A 22,315-nucleotide genomic window follows, 5' to 3' on the forward strand; every position below is an offset into this window, starting at 1 on the left:
TCTCTTCCCTTTTCCTCATCATCTCCGAATCTTTACAATAAATCCTAAGTATCGGGTCCCTAGTAGAGTCACGTGACGCCCAGTTAAACACTTTGGGTTTTATGGGTCTTGGATGATTATCACCCTTTCTCCTAAAAAGTTACTATTGAAAAGAAAAACGAGTAATGAATCTCTGGGTTTGGTGTTGGTCACATAAACACGGCTCCTGCGACGGGCACAGCCCGCACAGAGGAGAAACCAGAACGACAGGCCTGAGGTGACATTTGGGAAGCTGGACATTCCTGTGGGCCTTGGAGAGGCCACGTTCCCCTTGGTTCGCTGCACCCATGAGGAAGTGGGGACACTTGCTTCCCAGGTAAACTCAGGAGGCCTGAGGGAGTCATGTCAGTCTTGCTTGGGCAGGAGCCGAGGAGAACGTGGGGCCACCCATCCTTGGGCTCACCCCATCGTGCACCATGCTCCGACCTTCAACGTTGCTCTTGTTGGCCGCGAAAGCCGTCCTGGGACTTGGACTTTGCTTCTTATACCATTGCCCAATCTGTCCAGACCAGCGTGGGGAAGAGCAGGGCCTTCCACACGCCCCAGAAATGCTTCCAAGACGCCCAGGGAGGTTGCAGGGCACATACAGCCAGACTAAGGGGCCCGAGTGTGGAAAGATGTCGCTGTTTGGAAGTCAGCTCTCGCGCACTCTGCGGGAGCGTGCGGCCGGGGGCTGAGGGACCGTCAGCCCCTGCCGGTCCAGTGCTCCCCAGGCCCCTGAAACCAGCGGGGGCACCTTAACCCCACCCGGGGGTCCTCTGGGACATCAGCCGGCCCGGGTGCTGTGGCTGGGCTGGCTCTGGCTCCCCCGCCTCCTGTTCTTTCCGAGGGGTGTTGGCACGGCCACTTTCGACGCGTGAAGCCAACAGGCGCCAACTGACATCTGAGGTGCGGCCGCACGGGTGGGGAATCTAGGGTGTGTCCAGGCGCCCTGGCTCCGGGCACAGGTTCGCGTCCTGCCCTCTGACAGAGAAAGCCCTCTCCCAGGGGACCCTTGGCTGAGGGTTTCTCACCCTTGACAGAGAAGAGAGGTGGTCATGGTAAGGAGTTTGGAGCTGTTTCGAGCTGATTTCCAGCTGGGATCGTAGGCGAGCTGCTTAGCTTTTCAGGAACTCAGTCTTGTCCTGCATCACACATCTGGTAAACGGGGACACGACTGTTACTGGGCCCTTGACCCTGAGGAGTGATACCCTTTCCATGGTATCTGTGGTAGCTGAGAGAGAGTATCCTCTGGCTGTTTCACTGCAGATGTGCAAGTGTGACTTCCTCCTCTGTGAGGGACTGAAAGCGCCGGCCCCGACGTTTCTAGGTTATTCCAGATGGAGGTCGACTTCCTACAGCTGCCGAGAATTTAGTACGATTCTGAACGGTGCTTTCGTGCCTCCAAAAACATCCCGATAAAGAAGTAAAGCTTAATTACATTCTCTGGGTATTTTAACCACGTAAAGTTAGACTGATGCGTCGTTTTTATTTCCAGGATTTTCAAACTACCCATTATTTGTGTTGCTCCAAATGTACCCATTAGCAAATTGATTTCCATATTATGTATAGCTCGGATCCATCAAGACAATCCACAAAACAATAATGTCCTAAGCTGTGTCTAAAACAGATGTTCCAAACTCATGTCCCTAAGTTCCTCCAGGACAGAAACCTAAGGGACAATGATTATTTCCTTATTTATAACTGTATCTTTGCCCAGCTCCTGACACACAATGGGTGTTTGAAACAGCTGCTTTATACTAACTGGTTATTTTCCAAACAGAAATAGAATAGTTTTTCATCTTGTAAAAATTAATATTTTTGGAAAGAATTCACACGGCTCGTATGCAGGCAAACATCACATATTTTTGATAAACTCTGTCTCATCGAGTGGGAAGAAATTGCCAGGCGTATTACATTATTCATTTTTCTTTTCTTTTCTTCACGTATGCTGTGCATGAGGAAACGTGTGGGAGACCTCGTGTGGCCCCTGTGGGGAGCTGGAGGCTGCCCGTGGGTGAGGACTGAGGGCGCTGGGAAGGCTTCCCTTCTCCCTTCTCCAGAAAGATCTCTCTCAGTCTTGCTGTGGTTGACTAAAACCACATTATAATGATGACATTGGGTAAAAACTCTTCCTTCTAGCAGGCAAGCCCCTTAGTCATGATGCCGTGTTTTTTCATCATTTCTACTTCCTTGTGAAAGTGCATCACGTGCTTTCCCATGTCAGCTGGGTGACATCAGGTTTTAAGAACAACCGGTTGAAGAAAGAAGCCTAGTTGGAAGGAGGCAGGTGAAGTCAGGGCCTGGCCACGGGAACCGAGGCAGAAGCCCCAGGACACCCGGGAAGGGGATGCGCCTGGAGACGCTGGCAGGGGACGGGCCGCCCGAGGAACGTGGCTGATCTGTCTCGGAGATGCTTTAAGCTGAAGGGCATAGGGTCCCCGGGAAAACGGTCAGTGTCCCTGGCCGGCCCTCGCCTCCCGCATCACGCGAAGCTCTCCTGGCCACGGGGAATCAGGAGACAGTTGGGTTGGGCCTTATCAACCTCAGGATTTCAGAGTTGGATGAGTGGGCAGCAGGACACGGGGCGCACCCAGAAACGCCGAGTCCGTATGGGGGAGATGCCCACGGCGAGACTGCTGGCCTGGGGCTTGTTCTCGGGCTTCCTGCGGGTTTTACGGAGCATTTTTAAGGCCCCAGATCTTCTTTCCTTTGGCCAGAAAGATGGGAATTAAGCATTTCGGGCGAGGAGCTCTATGAAGAGACTGTAAGTCCACCTCAGGGTGGTTGCAAAAGCTCAGTCGATGAGGACGTGGCCAGGACTCGATCTGCTGGTGGTCACTGAGCACCTCACGTCCCTGGTCTCGTGGGGACATGAAGAGCTGAGGTCACCCTCTGTCACATTCAGGCTGGCCATCCACGTATGGTATTTACCGACCCCCCCCAACCCCCGGGAATAGGGAAGGTCACAGAAGCACGCACAGGACAGGTGCATACCACCGAGATAACCACAACACAGGCGTGGCTCGCACCGGACACGCGGTCAGCCAGCAGTTTCCACAACGTATTCCCTGGAGTTCCGACGGTTTTCAAAGCTTCCTACTTTCTTTGGCATGAAAAGACGCTGCGTGATTTTGGTTAAAAAATATTCCACTGCCTAAAAAATATTTGATGAGCATCAGGAGGACAATGTGTGTGCAAAAAACCCTAAGAGAAGGAAGGTTTTCTTGGAGCTAGAATGGCAGTTCAAAAAAAAAGAAAAGAGAAGAAAATGTAAGCAGTTTGTATATAAAATCGGAGGCAAGGATTTGGACGCGTGCGGGGTCAGTGCTCCAGGTCAGCACTGCTGTGGCAGGAAGAGACGCCAAATAAATCGGCGGCGTCTATGCCAACCCCACAAAGCGCCCAGTCCGCTGCGGGCTCAGCATCTTTGTCCAGAAGCCGGCCGGAGGCATGTTGTTTTTCAGGCTAAATGATAATCTTTGTTCCATTTACTGAAAACTAACGCTCAAATAATTCACCTAACGAGCATTTCCAGTCTGCATGGAGCCTTGACTCTGCTGGTCAGTGCTGGCTTCCCGGACGTGCACTCGGAGTGTAAAAATGGTGTCCTCAAAACTCAGCCTTCAGCGGTCACACCGGGCGGTGGGTCCGATAACCTCCTTCTTACATTTTGTATGTGAAGAGCTGAACTGGCTCTTAGTCTACTGGTGGACAGGAAGCCTCCAGCCCGCCGTGTGGCCCTGGCATAGCCACGGCAGCCTGAACGGTGGGAAGTGCCCCCGCAGAGACTGTGCACATTTTGGACGCGGCTCTGTGCGGACGGTCCATCAGAACCAGTGAATTACACACCAGACGCTTCATGGAAACCTCGATGCAGTCCTTTTAGGACTGTAATATCCCATTAGTTACATACGCTCTCGAAGGTTCCCGAGGCAAAGAACCTAACTTATTTCTTCCTACGGTTTCGGGCCCCGCTGTACAGCTTCAGCGGAAGCCAAGACGTCTGTAGAGCAGCCCCTCACGTCTCCTGCCTCGCCGCGCCTCGCAGGAAGACGCTCGGCTCTCCGGTCACCGTCCTCTCCCCCGGATTCCTTCATTCAATCTGGAAGTTTATTTTCATTTGTGAAGTTTCACCGTCTCTCTGACTTTTATGGTAATCACAGAATCTTCTCTCTGAAAGTAAGTGGTGTTTAAGGAAAAAATAAAACCCACTAAGTGGATCCTTTTTGCTATAGGATTAATAGATTTTGATTAACTGATTGGGAAGCTTCCATGGTTATTTCATATTCAATGTAATAACACAATTCTCTTAAAGCTGTGGGTGACAGTCGACCCAAAGGTCTAGGAAATGTAGGAAAGTGCAGGTGTTGTGATATTGAATGACTCCTATCCCAAAGGATGCTGGACAGGAGTGAAATCACTGCGTGGCAGGGTGACCCAGTGCACCCCACTTCCCAGCACTATGTCTCCTTTTGCTTCGCTCTATTCTTTTAAAAGTGTCCTGAGAAGAAAATAATATAATAGTTCTTAGTTATAAGCAGTTGAAACTAAACATGTTAGTTTTAAGCAAAAAAAACCAAAAAAACCCAAAAAAAAACAAAGCCTTTACTGGAAGTGGGGGCCTGGAGAGCGGCAGAGGCTGGGGAGGCGCAGGAAAAGAGGAGGTGCTCCGGAAGGTTCCAGAGCTGGGTGGCGGGACAGTGATGCCTCCCCCCTCCTCCCGGTGATGGACAGAGCTCTGGACACCTTGCTGGACACCGATGAATGCTGACTGTGGGCTATGCTTTGTGGAGGCCCCTCCAGGTCCAGTGCGCATGATAGTAAGGCCATGGGCCACCTGTTTTCCCAGTCAGAAAGACTCAGAGTCCGCACAGATGATAGAAAATAACCCGAAATCTGAGACAGAGTTCTCTAACACTGCTAGTGACAGGAACGAAGAAGGTGTGAATGGGTCTAAAAGATTCTGGTTCTGGGGCGCCTGGGTGGCTCAGTGGGTTAAGCCTCTGCCTTCAGCTCAGGTCATGATCCCAGGGTCCTGGGATCGAGTCCCGCATCGGGCTCTCTGCTCCGCGGGGAGCCTGCTTCCCCCCCCCCCCCCTCTGCCTGCCTCTCTGCCTACTTGTGATCTCTGTCTGTCAAATAAATAAATAAAATCTTTACAACAAAATTCTGGTCCTTAGAAAGACAATAGAAGCTGTAGATCAATTAAATATCGTCATACAGATTACTTAGTAGCAACTTCCGTTGGAAAGGGAGGCAATTGCTCAGCTGTGCTCAGTTATGTGGGCCTTTCCTCAACTTTATCCCACGGAATGCTAACGTGAGACTTTACCGTATGGTCTCCAAAAGTTAAGTCTAAAATGTTACACGAAATTTTAAAAGTAATATGAATTACATTGCACGCTTCTCCTCGCCTTTGATGTTATCAGCAAGCACCAGGTCTGAGAAGCCTTCTAATAAAACAACTGGTTAAATTTACAAAAATCAAAATATCCCATTTTTTTTTTTTTAAAACATGCATCTTGAATGTTGCATGACTCTCCCCACTTGGAACTTTCACTTTCCTCCGTTCCATGGGAGAAATGACCTGCTCTAAAATACTGTCAGATTTACGATTCACCCATCTCTGAATATCTATCTCTTATGGATGTCAACGGTCCACTGGAGAGGATATGATAATAAGATATTAGTTACTTTAAAAATCTAGGAAATAACCCTCAAGTTCACATGTGCCTTGGAGGACAGGAAGGTCCCCTCAGCCTTCTGGATTCACACCAGGACCTGTGGGGCAGGCACCCCCCACACACCCCAGATCCTTACGAGTGTGTTGTGTGTTCCTGACCTGCCGTCCTCTGGCAGGACAACAGGCGGGCCTCCCGACAGGTGTACAAAGCCACAGTCCCCACGTCCCCGCCTGATCAGGTGGTCAGTTTTGCATCAGTTTCGACCTTGAAAGTTTGCTGAGCGCTCCTCACGTGTACTCTCCGCATTTGAGCTCACTCTCTGAGCTCTTTCCAGATTGGGCTTATTTCTCTGTGATTTGGGGGCAGAAACATCGACATATACAGTGATGGTGGTTGGGGTGTGGCCCCCACAGACATGATAGGGGCCGTTCGGAGGCTTGGGGAGCAGTGACTCCCTGCGGTGGCAGGCTGCACCCACGGGCGTCCAGGTCGTACCCCAGCGGTGTGCTCGGCTCCCCCACCAGTGGCCCTCCGTCTCCTGCTTCCGCCCCCTTCTCCGACTGTGCTCTAGAAATGGTTCCAGGCTTTCCCAATGTGTGTGCACCCGCCAAGGATGGCTTCGAGTTGATTTTGTGGAAACGATGAAAGACATGCAATGCTCTCTTCAACAGACACAAAGCAGACACATCGAAGCCACCGACGGAGCCGTAATCTAGCTCTTGGGAAGACGAAAGAAGAAAGGGAAGGACAAAAGAATGTCTCGCGGCGGGTCTGGGAGGACTTGGTGGAATTATGACACTGTTTAAGGTTGTTTTGCCGGCTGTGGGGCAGGTGACTTTAACTGTCTCCATTGGGAAGCTCACAGGCGTCCTAACTAGTCCCTCACTGCAGATGGACCCCGGCCCTGCTCAGGCAGACCTTCCGGCGTGACCACCCTTGTTAGGAAGTCATCGGTAGAGGCCCGACAGTCCACTTACGGCAAATCTGGGAACAGCAACTGATATAACAGTGAAAAAGAGGAAGAAATCGTATAAAAGACAAGTTGATGAACAGTTGTATCTGTGTTTCCTTCGAACTTGCGTGAGCCTGGAGCCTCTCAGCCCTTGCGTGGTGGGGATGCGTCTTATCTGGAAGGTGTAGAAGTAGAAGGTGTAGCATACCCATCGCTTCTCGGTGGTGAGTCCACATTAAACTTTACGCATTCGATGTCCCCATTACATTGAGGACAACGGTCTCAGAAACACTGCTCCACTGCGAAACTCTACAAGAGCCACAATTATCAGAGCCGGAAGCCAGCAGCAGGGCACTGATGAACACACCTAAATGCAGACTCAGGAGTTTTCCCTTTCTGAGCTAGGACGGACCCCAACAGAAGACGGACCAGGACGGTAACGGCTTCTTTGTTACTCAACTTGTGTAAAAAATTAAAGTCACCAAAAATGAAAACAACAAAAAACGAACCAACAAAGTGAAGGAAATTGAGTGAAGGGGTTATAAGAGGTAGAAGTTTACTATGTATTTTAGGGCCAAATAAGTGTTAACGTTGATATAAAAGACTTCAGAAAGAACAAGTGTTAATAATTAACTTAAAAGACAGAAACGTAAGATCAGAGTATTCTCCAAGTGTGCCTGTACATTGTTTTCCTCTGGAAATAGGAACATTTACCTTCCGCGACCGGCCACGCTGTCTTCATACTTGTAACACGAAGGGCAGAGACATGATCACACACACACTTGAAGTCACTCAGATTAAGGGCAGTTTTTGTTGTAAATCGACGGGGAGTTGGAAAACAGTTTTACAAATAAAGAAATTTATGCTTCGCTATTGCACCAGCGGGGAAGTTCACAAAAGCCCAGTTAAGCCAGATGCACTGCCTGCCGTGTGTGACCCGGGTCCCATGCGTAACATCACTGAGATGCTGCGTCCCTGGTAGACCGAGCTCTGGGTCCCAGGCTCTGGTCCCCTTGCACTGCGATGCAAACTGCCTTATCATTTCTCAGCCTTCCCTTGTCCCTGCTCCAGATACAGAACCTCCCTCAGTCTGGGGCCGCCCAAAACCTCCACCCAGTCCTCGGTATTCTCCAGGTTCAGGCAGGAGGGCACATCCCATTCTCATTTCTGGAGGAAAGTGAGAGAGATTCATTGGCCTGAGATTTAAAAAAAAAAAAAAAAAGTCATCAAGAATTGGTGATTTGTTTACAAAGGGATTGGAAACACAGCGGAGATCCTACCTGCATGGGTTGTGGTAAACTGGTGTTATAAATGAGACTCTGATGATGGGAAGAGTGATTTCGGTCTGCTGGTGTGGAGCGGAGTTGCGTGTATTGGGGGTTATGCTGTGGGGGTGCATTGTGCTTCCTTACGAGGGTCTCAGTGATTTCACCGTTTTGTTTTAAAGTTGGCATTTCCAGAATCAGTGGTCCTATGGTGAGTTCAGATGTCCTATCAATGATTCTGTGCCCAAATTTGTTTCCGGAGTCCAGATTTCATCCGTTTACTCAGTGAATTTAAAACAGGGCCTATATGTTTACCTGTGGCTTCAGTTTGATTTTGACTTTGTTTCTCCAGCACAGACCCTGAGCCGGCTTAATCTAGGAGATTGGAACGGTGAACTCATCCTTTACGCATGAGAGTAGATAAAACACATTCTGTACACAAACACACAGAAACACGCACACGAAGTGAGCCAGAATGCTTTCATTTTAAATCCAGACGCAGAACAACCAAAAAAGTGGACTTAAATCTGATGAACTCATTTTATAATATTCAGATTTAGGTCCAGCACGTCACGGAACGGACGGCATGTTTTATTTTCTTTGCAAATAGTAAATAATTCGAAAATCACAACAAACAAGGTGATCATCTAGACTTATCTCTCTGTGTGTGGTGGTGTGTACGAACAGCAAGCTGGAGGCTTTATTTTTCCTATTTGTCATTTGAGAGAGAGAATTTAAAATGTCCTAGTCTCTAATCTTATTTCGTTATACTCCTTACATATTTTTGTCTTACGCAACGATTTATTTTGAAATTTAATCTACGTGCTATATAGACATCTGGAAACCAAAGATGCTGACGTCTGGGTTTGTTCAACGGTCTCTATGGTTTCTTTAATCTTCAAATCAGAAAATTGTGTTACTGACACCACTTAGGCAAATGAACGCACAGGGGAGGATACAGAGACACAAATATTTGCATAGATGTGGATTTACATATATACAAACACATCCACACACTCATCACGACGTTAGGAGCTGCTTTCACGGTGGAAATGGCAAGGACGAGACCCTCCGTGGAGCCCTTTCTACCGTAGCTCTGCGTCACGGCCGTCATGGGCCCTGGCCACACTGCTTCTGAGAAGTTTCCACAGGAGGATCCAGGGGCAGTGACCTTCACCGGGCCAAAGAACACGGGATCGGGTGCCCCTCCACCCTCGCCGGGAAGTCCCCTCCTTCCAGAGCCCTGTGTGTTGGGTTCCACCTGACGAGCAACGGTTCCTCCCGTTGAGGGCCTACATTCCTGGACTCCAAGCCTTGCTCTTTGGCGTCTTAGCATCCTGAAATAGCTGCTTGTCCCCTTGGGCCCCACTGACCTCATCCATAAGACGAAGATGGTGTCAAGCTAATGATACCCTGGGATCCTTTGCGTCTCCTGGTAGGAGAGGGATCCCACCGATCCTACTCCAGTTGGAGAAGAGCGGTCGGTCCACGGTGTAGATGATCCTCCCCCACACCCCCTTCCTACAGTCATGCTAGTTTACGTGACTGTTAACTAGAAACGAGGCTCTTCAGAGGTGCAGGAAAAGAGGAACCCAGGCAGGATAAGGTAAAGTTCACTGAAGTTTGTACCATCACAGCGGGGGGCAAACACTCATGACAAATAATGGAGAAAACCATTCTGGACATTATTTAATCCAGTCTGACGTTAGTCCAATCATCCAAGTGTAGATTATCTGCTAGAGACGTCATGGCTCATATCCTGGAGCTATGACGGTCATGAAATGGAACCTATATTCTCTGGCTTGCATGGAGGTAGACATGATGTTTCTGCAAAGAGAGCCCTGATAACCCACAGAATGCTTTAGTTTTCAAGAAATGTCTCCAAAGGTGAATAGAATTGTGCTTTTCTGTCTTTCATGGGCTGGATTATTTCCCCCACAAATTCACATGTGCAAGTCCTAACACCCAGGACCTCAGAATGTGACCATATTTGGAAACAGGGTCTTTAAAGAGGTGATTAAGGTAAAGTGAGGTCACTTGGTGGACCCTGATCCGATCTGGCTGGTGTTCCTCCCAAGACGAGGGGAGCAGGACACAGACACGCGCAGAGGGACGACCACGTGAGGACATGGGGAGGGAATGGCGTCTGCACGGCCAGGAGAGAGGCCTCTGGAGACACCAGCCCTGCCCATGCCTGGACCTCAGCTTGCCCGGCGCCAGGGCCTGGGGCACTGGGGCTGGTTGTTGAAGCTGCCCGCTCTGTGCTGCTTCACCACAGCAGCTCTCACACATGAATACACCGTGATCTAGACTTTTGTGCGTAGCTATTTTGATCAATAAGTACAAAAGGCCCCTCCTATTCTAAATTTTATCTTAAAGGTTCATTTATAGGTCACCTAAACATAACTGATGAATACATACACACATGTAGAGCGGCGGGCGATGTCTCTGTCTTCGTATGTAAAAGTTGGGTATTTGCAGATGGAGGAGATTTGGATATCAGTGAGAAGAACCCTGATACGAGCAATAACATTTTAAAAATGGAAAGAAATGAGTCAAGTCCATTGTGGGAAACCAATCAGCTCAGCCTAAACACCCAAAGAAGAAAAGTCAAAATGAGTCGAGGGATTTCCTTCACCACCTGGATTAAGGGTTAGATGGTTTCTGGTGAAGAGGCGTGGATGCTGAACTCTGATTTCTGCTGGCTTCAATTTTTATCAACTCTCACTTTTATTGTTTCCCTGATGTCTGAGGTTGGAAACGTTCCTAAGTCTCATTACAGATAAATATCTAGACCTAAAGACTGCAGCCAGCATCGCTGCTGCTGATGTAGGCAGACCAGTGCTGGAGCTTGGGTGTGGGTTCTATACATGGCCCCTGCTTAATGAACGAGATGGAAACAGAGACAGAGAGTCAGAGATAAGGTCAAAGTTCTCTAAGAGGTAAGAGAGGGGAAAGATAAGAAGCAGACCATCTACGTAGAAGTGAAAGCAGATTCAGTGACGGTCATCTTCTTCAGGACATAGCGTGTCCACAGTATTGGGTGGATGTGGCCGTGGGAACACCTTCAAGGACTATTTGGATGAGTTCTGGACCCTACTTTGTATGACCTCCAGGCAAAGAGTGCTGAGCTCCTTGATGCCATGTTAGTTTTGTTGGCTTTGGCTTGGTGCTGGAATTTTGTGTAACACAGACACATGCAATGCTTGTTCCTCGCAAGCATTAGCCAAGAAGCAAGATGGTGACTGAGTTATTGGACAGTGCCAGGAGGAGCCAGGGGTGAACGATTCGGGGATAGCCATGCACCCTTGAGGCTGGTGTGCACCGGGGCGTGAGCTAGAGGCACAGGAGAGAGGCTGTGGAAGACTTAAGGGCAGGGGACATGGAGCTCTGAAGGCCTGCTCTGTGAGAAGCATCTTTGGATTTGTATGGACCTGAGGGTTTCATGTCACCCTATCCACACGCATATCCACGAGCTTGCCAATCATCAGGACAGCTGGCTTGACAAACTGTAGAGATGTGCCTCCTGAGCTTTCAGGAAGGTAGTTTTGGGAGCTACTCCTTCAGTGTGGACCACAGAGAAGCCAAGTGAGATGTACCTTCTGACTCTTAGGATATTTTCAGAGCTTCTGTTACTGCTATGCCTGCCGTTTGCCATGATGGTTGACATATAAAGACGCCTCACAAATGTTCGCCGTGTGAACGCATTCGGATTTACATAGCAACAACATCAAAATATACCAGACAGGAACCTTTATGAATCTGCAGTCTAACCCTAATAATTGATTCTACGGCAACTTTATGGAGGTGTACAGCGAGACAGCCCCCGTACTGAGCTATGGGATCACAGAGTTCATCATGATGCTGTCCCAGAAGTCACTACGCACCCAGAACGATGCCTGCCTCCTGCACCAGCAGGTGATCCTACGTCATCGTCATCACCCCAGACATGGCTTCTGAGTGTCGTCCCCTACGCCCTCGCCCATGGTTTGTCCCCTTATGTAAACTGTGACAGCTCACGCGATCCGTGCGCAACCCCCTCAAACATGTTCCTTTCGACGGTAGTGTCCTGATTATTTCTTTAAGCAATTCTTATTTCAAAAACAAAATCAATTTTCTCAGTGGGTTTTAATTGAGTAGCTATTACATTTTGACACTGAGGGAGAAATAAAAACGTTCAAACCTAGAGAGGTTTATATTTTAATGGGTTAGTTTTTACACAGGAGTTTCACTTGATGTAATAAAAGAAATATAATAAAAATCAAATTTCGTAAGAAATGCAATATTTTTTGCATTAAAAAATTTTCCATAGAGCCTAACAGTGTGTTTGGGTCATGATAGCCTGTTTTTACCCTGTGCTTTGATTTTGCATTTGTATGTATATAACCCATAGACAGCATTAGCCCAGGGAGGAGGTCTGTGCCAGCTTAAGTTTCTTGTCAACTTAAGTTTCAGCTCCTGACTCCTTGACCTTGGTGAAGACATGGTCGTTCCATCAGGGACAGCCCTTGTCCGAATACACATAAAATGTTTAAGGCAAAACTGCAAGCAAAACGAGGGTGCTTTTAAGTCAAGTGCCCTTTTGGCTTTAGAAGGCACAGAGAATAACATGTAGGAGGTGAATTCTGATCAAGGCTCAGGAAGGAAGAGACAGAAATTATTCTCTCCTTGTCTCCCTGTCTCTGTCATTCTCTCTTCGATAACATCTCTTCCTGCCACCAGGCTTTTGTTTCTTTCTTGTTTTGTGACGGGACAGGATAGATCATTTTTTATTAGAGACAAAGACAGAAATATTTATTTCACTTTGTGTGAGATATGCACAAAAGGCTATTTTAAAAGAATGATGTTTTGGAACTTTATGATTGATGAATGTTAACCTCGGGACCATAAGCAGGGCCACACACCAAGGCCATTTTTTCACGCTCTCAAGGAGTCTGTGCTCTCAGTTTTACTCACGATTTTTGTTTTCTGTACGTGATTTTATACATGTCCGTCTAAAAATGTGCATGTGGTAGACATTGGCTGCTTCACAGTTAGATAATCTTCTAACATTTTGAAATCCCTCACGTCAACAAACGCTATGTGTATAGTGGACGCTTGAGCAATGTAAGGGGCAGAAGCCCCAAGCCCCGCCCGGCTGAAAATCCTCAGAGAACTTCCGACGTCCCCAAATCTAATGACTAGAGGCCTCCTGTTGACAGGAAGCCTTAATGATCACCTAAAACCCAGACTTTGTACCTTGTATGTGTTGAAGATTGGATTCATGCAGCAGAGTAAGCCAGAGAAAGAAACTGTCCTCAAGAAAGTCATCAGGAAGAGAAAATGCACTTACGGTATGACCCTGTATTTATGGGGAAAAAAGGTGGGTACAGACAGACCCGCGGAGTTCAAAGCCCCGTTGTTCGAGGGTCAGCAGTATTTTAAATCCAGACTCGGCCCCTCTGTGAGTGGGTGGCGTCGGCATAAAGGAGACCTCTATACCAAAAACACACAAACGCATTTTTAATGACTTGAATTCTATTCATTATCTACATATAAAAGCCCAAATTATAATTTAACTTCCTTACAAATTGGCTGAAAAAACTCAGGTGATTACATAAAATTATATGAACTCTCAAATTTGTTAGATCTAAAATAAGTACGATCCTAAACGCTTAGGAAGTGAACATTTCCCTGAACTTCAATCAGGACCGAATCGGCAGCCGCCTCCTGATGCCGGCGGCGCGGACGGGAGGCCCGGGTACACGCTTACTGCACGTCAGGGCGATCTGCCCAGCGCGGGGTCTTGCAAGGGCTGGCAAAGTGAGGGGCCCCCACCCCACGCTGCTGTCTAGGGATTCTCACCAGCTACTGTTTCTGCGAGGATTTTCCCTGGGCGTACAGCAAGGATTTCTATTGCAAAATTATTTTTTCTTTGGAAAGAAAATGAGCAGCATCAGGTCATTCGAAAACAGAAAATGTATGCTCGGAGCGCAAGTCTGGAATGAAGGCCCTTCCTGCGGCGAGTTGGCTGGAGACTGGCGCGTCCTTCCGAAACCTCCACGTCCAGCCTCAGTAGGAGAGCTAAGGCGCACATCAAGCTGTCCTTACCTCAGCGGCTAGAGTGACATCTAGGTTTTTATTCACCCGAGGCACAGGAAAAAGTGGTACTTCTAAATACTCGTTCACCGAACACCCGGATTTGCCAAAGTCTTCTTTTGTTTGGCCATCTGAGCTTGGGCGCGTCTGCTGCCTCGGCGGACGCCGGCCCCACACGGTCTGGGGGAAAGAGAGCGCGTGTCTCCTTTAAGGACACGATACTTTCGCAGCCTGGAGCCCAACGCAAGAGCAGCATCTGCTCCTGCCAGGGTTGAGTGAACCCAGCCAGACTTGGGGTGCAGAGGAGGTCACACTCTATTTTGCTGACGTTTCTGTCATGTTTATTAAACTGCACTTTTCCAAAAGCAATTAAACTTTTAGGAAATACTGCATTAATTTTAACGAGAGGGAACACTTCTGACGGACTGACAAAATCTGTTTTTTAATCAATTCCTGGTGTCCCAGGCAGATGCTCCAAGCCGCCCTATCACGACGCCCAGGTCCTGCTTTTCAGAAACGGCGACTCCCCCACTTTTCATTGTTTTGAAGCAGAGAAGGGACTCCGCTTGGGTTTGCATTTTCAACCAGTGACAGGTCACGTTCCAGAGAACCCAGTCCCCTCCCCCCCGCTGTAATGCCGCATCTAGAAGATGCATTTGAGAAGCCGTGTAAGACCCTGCAAAACAGTGAGGCGGGTCTTCCGTCCCTCAGCTGCGGGAAACAAGAATCAGGGGTTTCATCTGAAATAAATGGAGCAGGAAAGATTAATTAAACCTATAAAATTCTCCTAAGCACATCCTGGTCAAGGCGTTTAAGAGAACACTTTCTATTACGTGCAAATCATCGGGAAGTGTGGGGCCATCGCTCAGGTGTAAGCGCCCCTCCCGTGCAGGGCAGACTCCAGGAAAGAGTTTACTGATCCGTTCCGAGCGATGTCAGTTTCATCTTCGGTCCAAATGGTGAAGAAACAGCAACGGAAAGAAACCTCGATCTCTTTAGAGATCGTTAGAACCAGGCTCCGTGGGACAGAGGCCACCGGACTCTAGCGGAAGTGAGAAGGTGAGCAGGGGCTTACCCTAGAAATCGTGACTGTCCTGCCCCACCTTTTGTCTACACTGGCTAGACTTTTCTCCCTAACCCCTCCGAGATTTGGATCCTCCCAGGAGTGGAGACAGAGCTGTGCCTTCCGGCCAGAGGTCAGCTCCTAGGAGTCTTCCCGTGGGAGCGGGATTAGAGCTGCCCACGAGGCCACTCGGACCACTCCTGCACCAGGGGCTCGGCTGAGGCACCCTCAGTCCTGCATGTCAAGTGTGCCCAGCGGAAGAAGAGCTCTTGTCATTTCACCTCTCGAGGAGTCAAAAGAAACGACCTTAGGATCTAAGAGCTACCTGAGCATCGATATTCTATGTCTTGTCCGTCCTAAACATAAACGCTACTTTTCTTTGTTTATATAAAGGCTCCATTCACTGGACACTAGTTCTTAATCAAGCACGAAGTCGCCTCTTTTGCACAAATATAAAATTTATGTTACCTGTTTGCTATTTTTTGAGATTGAAAATGTAGCATTAGCTATTGATGATTTGTATAATTTAAAACGGATAATAGTAATCCTGGTGTCTATACACAGACACACAAATGTGTAATACAGAGCCCCCTTACTAGCCACTTTCTTATCAGAAACCTGATGCTAATTGTATTCATTCCTCACCAATAAAATAATAGAATAAACTTATTTTTGCTGCCCTTCATACGCAATTCCTGCAACTAGAATAAAAGACGACTAAGTGCCCGCAGGGAATAGAAAAGACCCAGACCCTCAGATTAACTTGTTTTCCTCCAAATATTTATCAGTCTTCAGAAAAAAAGCAAAGAAAACCAAAAAACCCCACCACTTTCTATCTTTATAAGTGATCAGGTTTACTTTTGGGAAAATCAAAGACCTCTCGAAAAGCAGATCCATGCATTTCTGGGTTGTGATTCTCTGATGGGGTTCCTGGGAACCAGGTCCGTTCACCAACCAGGAGGCAAGAGGCGCGTTTGCCGGGAAGTCGGTGAGGCAGAGCCAGGCAAAACCCAGACGCAGTAGCCTCTGTACCCCCATTCCTTTAAATAAAATAAACGGATCAACAGAAGTTTAATTGTGGGAGGGGAATGGGTTGGGACCGAGGTGGGCACGCATGCGGGTCAGGGGTCTGTCACACGTTTCTAAACATGCTCTCCTTCCTGCTTCCTAAAGCCTCACAAGTGCAGCTGATTTACACGTGCACCGAGAACCGGAAAAACACTCCCCCTCGTTCTGACAGTAATGCCCCTTTATCTGATAGGGCCACATTCTTCAGTGAATTACAGCATATTAATAGCTAGGAATAAGCAATTCTCTTTGCCTAATGAAACACTTAACGGCACAGACTTCTGTGTTTCAGTGGGAGGAAAAACATTTAATTGGAGAGATGGGGTTAATTCCGGTTCACTCTACTTAGAGATCCTTAACAGTGCGAATTCAGACGGGGCCTTGCGGGGCTGTTTCTCCTCGTAATGCGAAACCCCACGGCTACAGCTAACACCCATAGTCGGAATATTTTGTGAAGGACATCCATGCTTTTCATATTTTGCTCAGCACTCACCTTTAAAAAATTTTTTTTTTTTAGTTTAGAAATGGCTATAAGAAGTGCTTCTAAAATCTTGCTTTTACCATGTAGACATTTATCCCTTTCGAAACCTTATTTGCTGGTAATTAAAAGCCCAGTTAGCCAAAGCAGCATCTATTTAGAAATCCTATTTTTACGTGATGGAAGCAGAGTAGTCTACTTACTTCTGGTCTTATGAACTGTTTAGAACCGTCCGTATTGCGAAAACACGCACATCCATTCTCCAGCATCTTAGGAAAGGAAGCAGGCAGACCTACAAAACGCCCAAATGTGTCCACCGCCTTTCCCGCGCCCACAGGCACACAGAGACACAACAAACACGTGCGTGGTTTTCAAACTGAACACTGAAGGCTGTCGGGGCGCGAGCCTCCCGTAAGAAAAGTATGATTTCCTTATTCTGCACTTCTTCACATGATGCTCCTCTGGGCCTCCGCTTGGGCCGTCCCTGGATCACCACTATTTAGATACGGACCCACGGGCCTCCTGTTTTTGCTCTAAATTCAAGTTCACTCATCCTATCTAATGCCCTCGAAGCAACCACTGTGACATGGGTCACTAGAAAGCAGAGGCACCCGTACAAATTGTAACGGGGGGGGGGGGTCCCTCCACAGTTGGAGGACGGCCCTCCGTTTGATCAGTTTAGTTCCATCACGGCATCCGCCCTTCCTTCCGAGCTGCCAGACAGCGAGGCCCGCGGCGGCCGGGACGAGGCCCCGTCCTGTGGCTCCCGGGCGGTGACGGGAGGAAGGGGCCATCTCCTCCTTGACACGATCTTTCTATGTCATTAATTTTTCATGGACTCGGGTTTCACAACAAGTCTGCGTCTGTCGTCCATCTGCTGCACTGACTCGGCTCCTTTTGCCAACTTTTCATCTGCATCTTACCACACGCAGCCGGCGGCCCGCGCTCCGCCGGCCACTCTCACGGGCCAGCACCTTGCCTGGCTGTTCCCCAAATCCACCTCCGGTTCTCTGCAACCGCGTGACCCCTCGCCCTGCAACAACATCTGGATTTCAAGCATTAACTTGTTTTGCTGCCAAATGCCTCAAAAACCAGAAAAAAACAAAAAAAGAAAGGAAAGGAAAAAAAAGAAAGAAAGGTCATGTGCCGATGACCGGATCCAATTCGCCGACTTCACAAGTGATTGTTTACAGAGCATTTCAAAGAGTTTCCCAAAGTCCCTGCCCTTTCTCTGTCTGGGGACCCACAGCCCTTGCTCGGAACCCCATCCTGTTCGCCTCCGGGAACCAGCTAAATGTGCGCCGGTTCCTGACCCATCTCCAAACAGGCTGGCATCTAGAACAGGTTTTTAAACCTTGCTAGGACCTCGAGTCACTTTTGCACATTGTGCTCCCAGTCGAGTCCTAAAGACGGTTTATTTACAAACTGCATTTCACGCTGAGGCACAGCTTCTTGGGGGACAGTCACACCCACGAAGGAAAGAGCAACACAAAAACACGACACAGCGGTTGTGAATGCGCCACGCAAGCCCTCGGACTGGCTCCCGGTGTGCAGCCAGCGGCTGATGTGATAAGATCGGAAGAGACCGAGCCCCACCGAGCGTGCTGTCTCCGCGAGTCCCCGCCTCTTACCCCACCTGGCTGAGCTGATACTAATGTTAAATAACCTTAAACCTTTACCTCTCTTGCTGTGGCTTAAATGAGGGATCTTTGGTAACATTCATGCACCCGGGTTCTCGTCTGGCACGGGAGACACTGCTCCGAGCCCCGAATGCAGACTTGGCTGTGCCCGGTCGCCTCGCCTCATGCCCCCAGACCTGCAGAATCCGGGGCTGCCTCCCCGAATCCCCCAAGAGCAGTGAGCCCGGGGGCATTTAGTAGATAAAGACACTGCACAAACTACAAGTGTTCCCAGTGTTTTCTGACAACACGTCTCTCACGTGTCACACGGCGCGCGAGCATCCCTTAGCCACCCACATGTGTAAAAATCACACGGCTTCCTTCTCCTTGACATGGTTGTTTTTTTTTCTCCTACTGGAAACTCAGACTTTGACATTTTTGTCATGTGTGCCGAAAATGTAAATTATTGATAAATCATTTCTGAGGGAAAGTCCCAACTAAAAAGTGACACACAGAGAAAATGCAAAAATGCATCACGCTGGACGCCGGGAAGAGAACGGGAAGAGACGCGGGGGCGGGGGGGGTGTTTTCTCTGAGCATCTTCCTTGAAGTTGGTCTGGGAGACAAACGCAGGTCCCGGTTGGTTCGGACCTGGGACTAAGACTTTCCGGGGCTTCTTACAGACGCAGACTCCTCCCTGTGTGACACAGGGACCACAAGCACCGAGTACCAGGAAAATATCTCATTTCTGAGGCTCTGGATCCTACCTACGCTACTGCGAGCATCGAACCAGTCCCACGCTGAAGCTGTAGCTATGGTTTTAATTTTAAAACCCTTGGATTATTTTGACAATCATAAGGGAAGTTAAAAGAAAACCCTATCGAGGCCACTTTGGGAGTCTGCATGCGGAGACCTGACAGCTTCGCACGGCCCCGGGAGCTAAAAGTTAAGATGCACCTTCAAAAATCAGCCTCGTCCATGAGCACAGGGGGAAAAACCCGTACCATGGGCAAATGAGGCGAACATTTATTCTAATTTATTTATTCCCAAGCGAGAAGAGCCCTTGGCTTTGTGTCCACGATCACTGGCTCCCTTTAGTACTGGGGAGAGCCTCACCCAAATTCCTTCACAACCGTCAGAAGGCACATGGATTTTAAACTGTGACAAATACAGAGTTTTCATAACCGGACGAGCTTAAAAGCCGAGACCGTTCTATTCAACGGCCGTCGCTGAGATGCACAACCGTTAGAACATCATTTAAATCCACCAGTTTTCTGGGTCCGAGAGAAAAACAAGGGTCTGTAGTAACTAGGAATTACACACGTACTGACCTGTTCCCAGCAAGTGCCAGTAACGGTTTACCATGTCCCATAACCGCTGTTTCCTTTTTAATTTGCTCACTTACATTTATAGTATTAACTTCTTCCTAAGAAGTGAACATTTAGCATTTGGACTCGAGTCTCCCACCAAGGGAGCTGCCGGCAGGTCTCACAGATGTCACCCGACACGTGAATCCACGAGACGCAGGAATGAGCACACACAACCTCGTGAGCTTTCCCCACCTCCGTTTTTGGGTATGAAAATGAAGAGACTTGGTTTATTCACAGTAACCGAGGCATAGAAATATTTCACACAGAAATTTCACTTTGAATGGTTGTAGTTAAGTTACTACCAAATGAAGCCTTTCTTCTGATTTCTTATTTTTCTTTCCAAAATTGGACGCTTTCTAAAGCCAGCATGGCTGACATTTAAAGGTAAGAAAAATGAATTTGGAGAAAGGCACTAATGTCCGTCAGCTTGCATTTTATTTCTGTAGAATGCCGTTTTATTGTGAAATATTAGTCCGTACGCTTCCATATGAATATACGAAACAGACTAAACAAAGCTACTGGGAAACATGAACACTTAGAATTTACAAGACAATGTTTCCTTTTTTCCTCTCTCAAAAGTTAGAGTCATCATTCAATTCTGGGACTTCTCCCCGGATCTAGCTGTCACTTTCTGCTGGCCTTGTTTTGAAAGGCACCAACAGATCCGTGTCAAGATGAAATTTTCAGGCAGCCAAGTGGGCAGTCGGCATCGCTGGGGCAGCTCTGAGGGTTCCACCAGAATCACAGAATCCCCCATTCCAAAGCCCAGGGCTCTGACACCTCCTGGGAAGGTGTCCGCCGCCTCTGCTCCCTGTGGTCCCCACACGAAGCTGCCAGCAGGGACGGTCTGGTATGAGCATGGAAGTCTGAGCCGTCTGGCTCCTTCCTATTATTGGAAGAGCCGCGAAGGGCTCCGGGAATGTTTGAGAGCAGCCGGGGACGGCTGTGGCGGAAACTTATGTTGGCTCACTGAGAGGATGAGCATTCTCCGGGCTGGGAGAGCCCCCCCACCATAGCTGACAATACACCCTGCCGTGGGAGGCTGGAAAATCTGATCCGCTTCCTCCGCGTCTGCCCCAGTGCTCAGTAGGGCTCCGGAGTCACTCTTTTTATTTTATTTTATTTTTTTTTTTAAAATCAGCACATTTCAAATAATAATCAGAGCTGAACTTTCCCCAGAAGACTCATCACAAGGAGCTGCTGAGAGCAAGTTCCTCCCCAGGAAAGAAAGAAGGGGAGGCACTGGAGGAGCTCTTCCCCGGTCCTCAGACTGTGCCAGCCACCGCCGTATTGTAGGGGATTGTCCCTTGCCCGGTGTGGAAGCCCTGGGCTTGGGATGGATGCACTAAGTTCCCGACCACGGTCCCCAGAACCTTGGTGAGGGGCGCGAACAACCTGTCATCTGCTGCTTTTTCTCCCTTTCTGGTCTGCAGGGTTTTTTCTTCCTTTCTTTTATTCTTTTTCTTTTCCTTTCTTCCCCCCGCCCCCCAAAGAGCTGCGATGCTATTTGTCTTTCCAGGTTTTAATTTCTGCGCCCCCCCCACCCCACCCCAGGACCAGCCTTTGCTTTCTGCAGGTCCCAGTGTTTCTACAACACCCGGTACCAACCAGACTAAGTAGAAACTGTCAGGCAGTTTGGAGACGTGATTGTCTGTGCTCTGCCCACTCCTTCCTCCAAGACGGTTTGGATGGGGGAGCGGGCACCGGCAGGTCTGTCCCTGCTCCTGGGGCTGCTGGTTTCTGGGTTTCCTTCAGTACCGAGGGCTCATGTCGCCTCTGACGGTCGGAGGCAGAGCCGGGCTGTGCAGCGCAGGTCCGGGGGGCACCGTCCTCCAGCGAGGAGAGCGGTGGCCCCTCGGCCGCCCCTGCCTGCCTCCTCCCGCGGCGCCCAGCCCAGGCTTCGCGGAGCCCGCAGCTCCGTCCCCGCCGGCTGCGCCCTCGGAGCTCGCCGAGGCCCCCCGGCCCCGTACAAAGGGGTCTGAACTCGGGCGCGCTCGGCTTGGTACCGACGGCCGCGGCGCCCGAAAGTAAAGCCGCGGCAGCCGGCGGCCCCCGGACAGCGGCGCGCGGAGCTTACCTTTCCTCTTGGACCGCCGCCGCCGCCGCCTCTTGGACTTGCATTTGAGTTGGCCGCTCAGCCCTCCGGACGCTCTGCTGCTGCCCAGGACCGACGCCATGGCCGAGCCCCGGCGCGCCGCGCGGGCCAGGAATCCCGTCTCCGACACGCTCACCTGGGCCGCTCCCGCCGCCGCCGCGAAGGGCTTCCGCAGACCCGGGAGCGGCTCACTTGGGAGCACCGAGCCCTCGCGCGCTCCCGCCTCCTCCGCCCGCGCCGCCCTCCGAGTGCAGCTGGGCGGGGAGCCCCGGAGCAGCCCGCGCCCCGCGCCCCGCGCCCCGCTCTGCGCCAGGACGCGCCGCGGCGGGCAGGGAAGGTGCGCGGCGGGCAGGGCGCTGCCTCCCCGGCTGCCTCGGCTTCCGGGCGGCCTCCCCGCTCTGCGCTCCCCGCGCGCGGCTCCGACTTTGGCACCTCGGCCAGTCCGGCGCGGCGGCCACTTTGAAGCCAATCACGCAGGGAGCCTGTCTATTTGCTGCTGCGGAGTCTAATTAGGCCCAATCACAACTGTCTTCTGGCTCTGACATCAGCACCGCCGGCCCCTCGCGGCCGCGGCCGGCGGACTCGGCTCCCGCTCGGACGCGGGGAGCTGCCGGGACCCGGC

General features: G+C 49.7%; 1 protein-coding gene across 1 annotated transcript in view; it reads right to left on the minus strand.

Annotated features, from left to right (window-relative positions):
• The window catches only part of ADARB2 (adenosine deaminase RNA specific B2 (inactive)), a 336,318-nt gene extending 314,334 nt beyond the window's left edge, over positions 1-21,984 (minus strand). The window contains exon 1 of the mRNA XM_059403984.1: positions 21,676-21,984. Coding sequence (XP_059259967.1) covers positions 21,676-21,775 — 100 coding nt within the window. The 5' untranslated portion in view covers positions 21,776-21,984. The remainder of the gene's footprint in view (positions 1-21,675) is intronic.
• Positions 21,985-22,315: the final 331 nt, after the last annotated feature.

Source organism: Mustela nigripes, chromosome 6, assembly GCF_022355385.1.
Source record: "Mustela nigripes isolate SB6536 chromosome 6, MUSNIG.SB6536, whole genome shotgun sequence".
In the NCBI taxonomy this organism is placed as follows: domain Eukaryota; kingdom Metazoa; phylum Chordata; class Mammalia; order Carnivora; family Mustelidae; genus Mustela; species Mustela nigripes.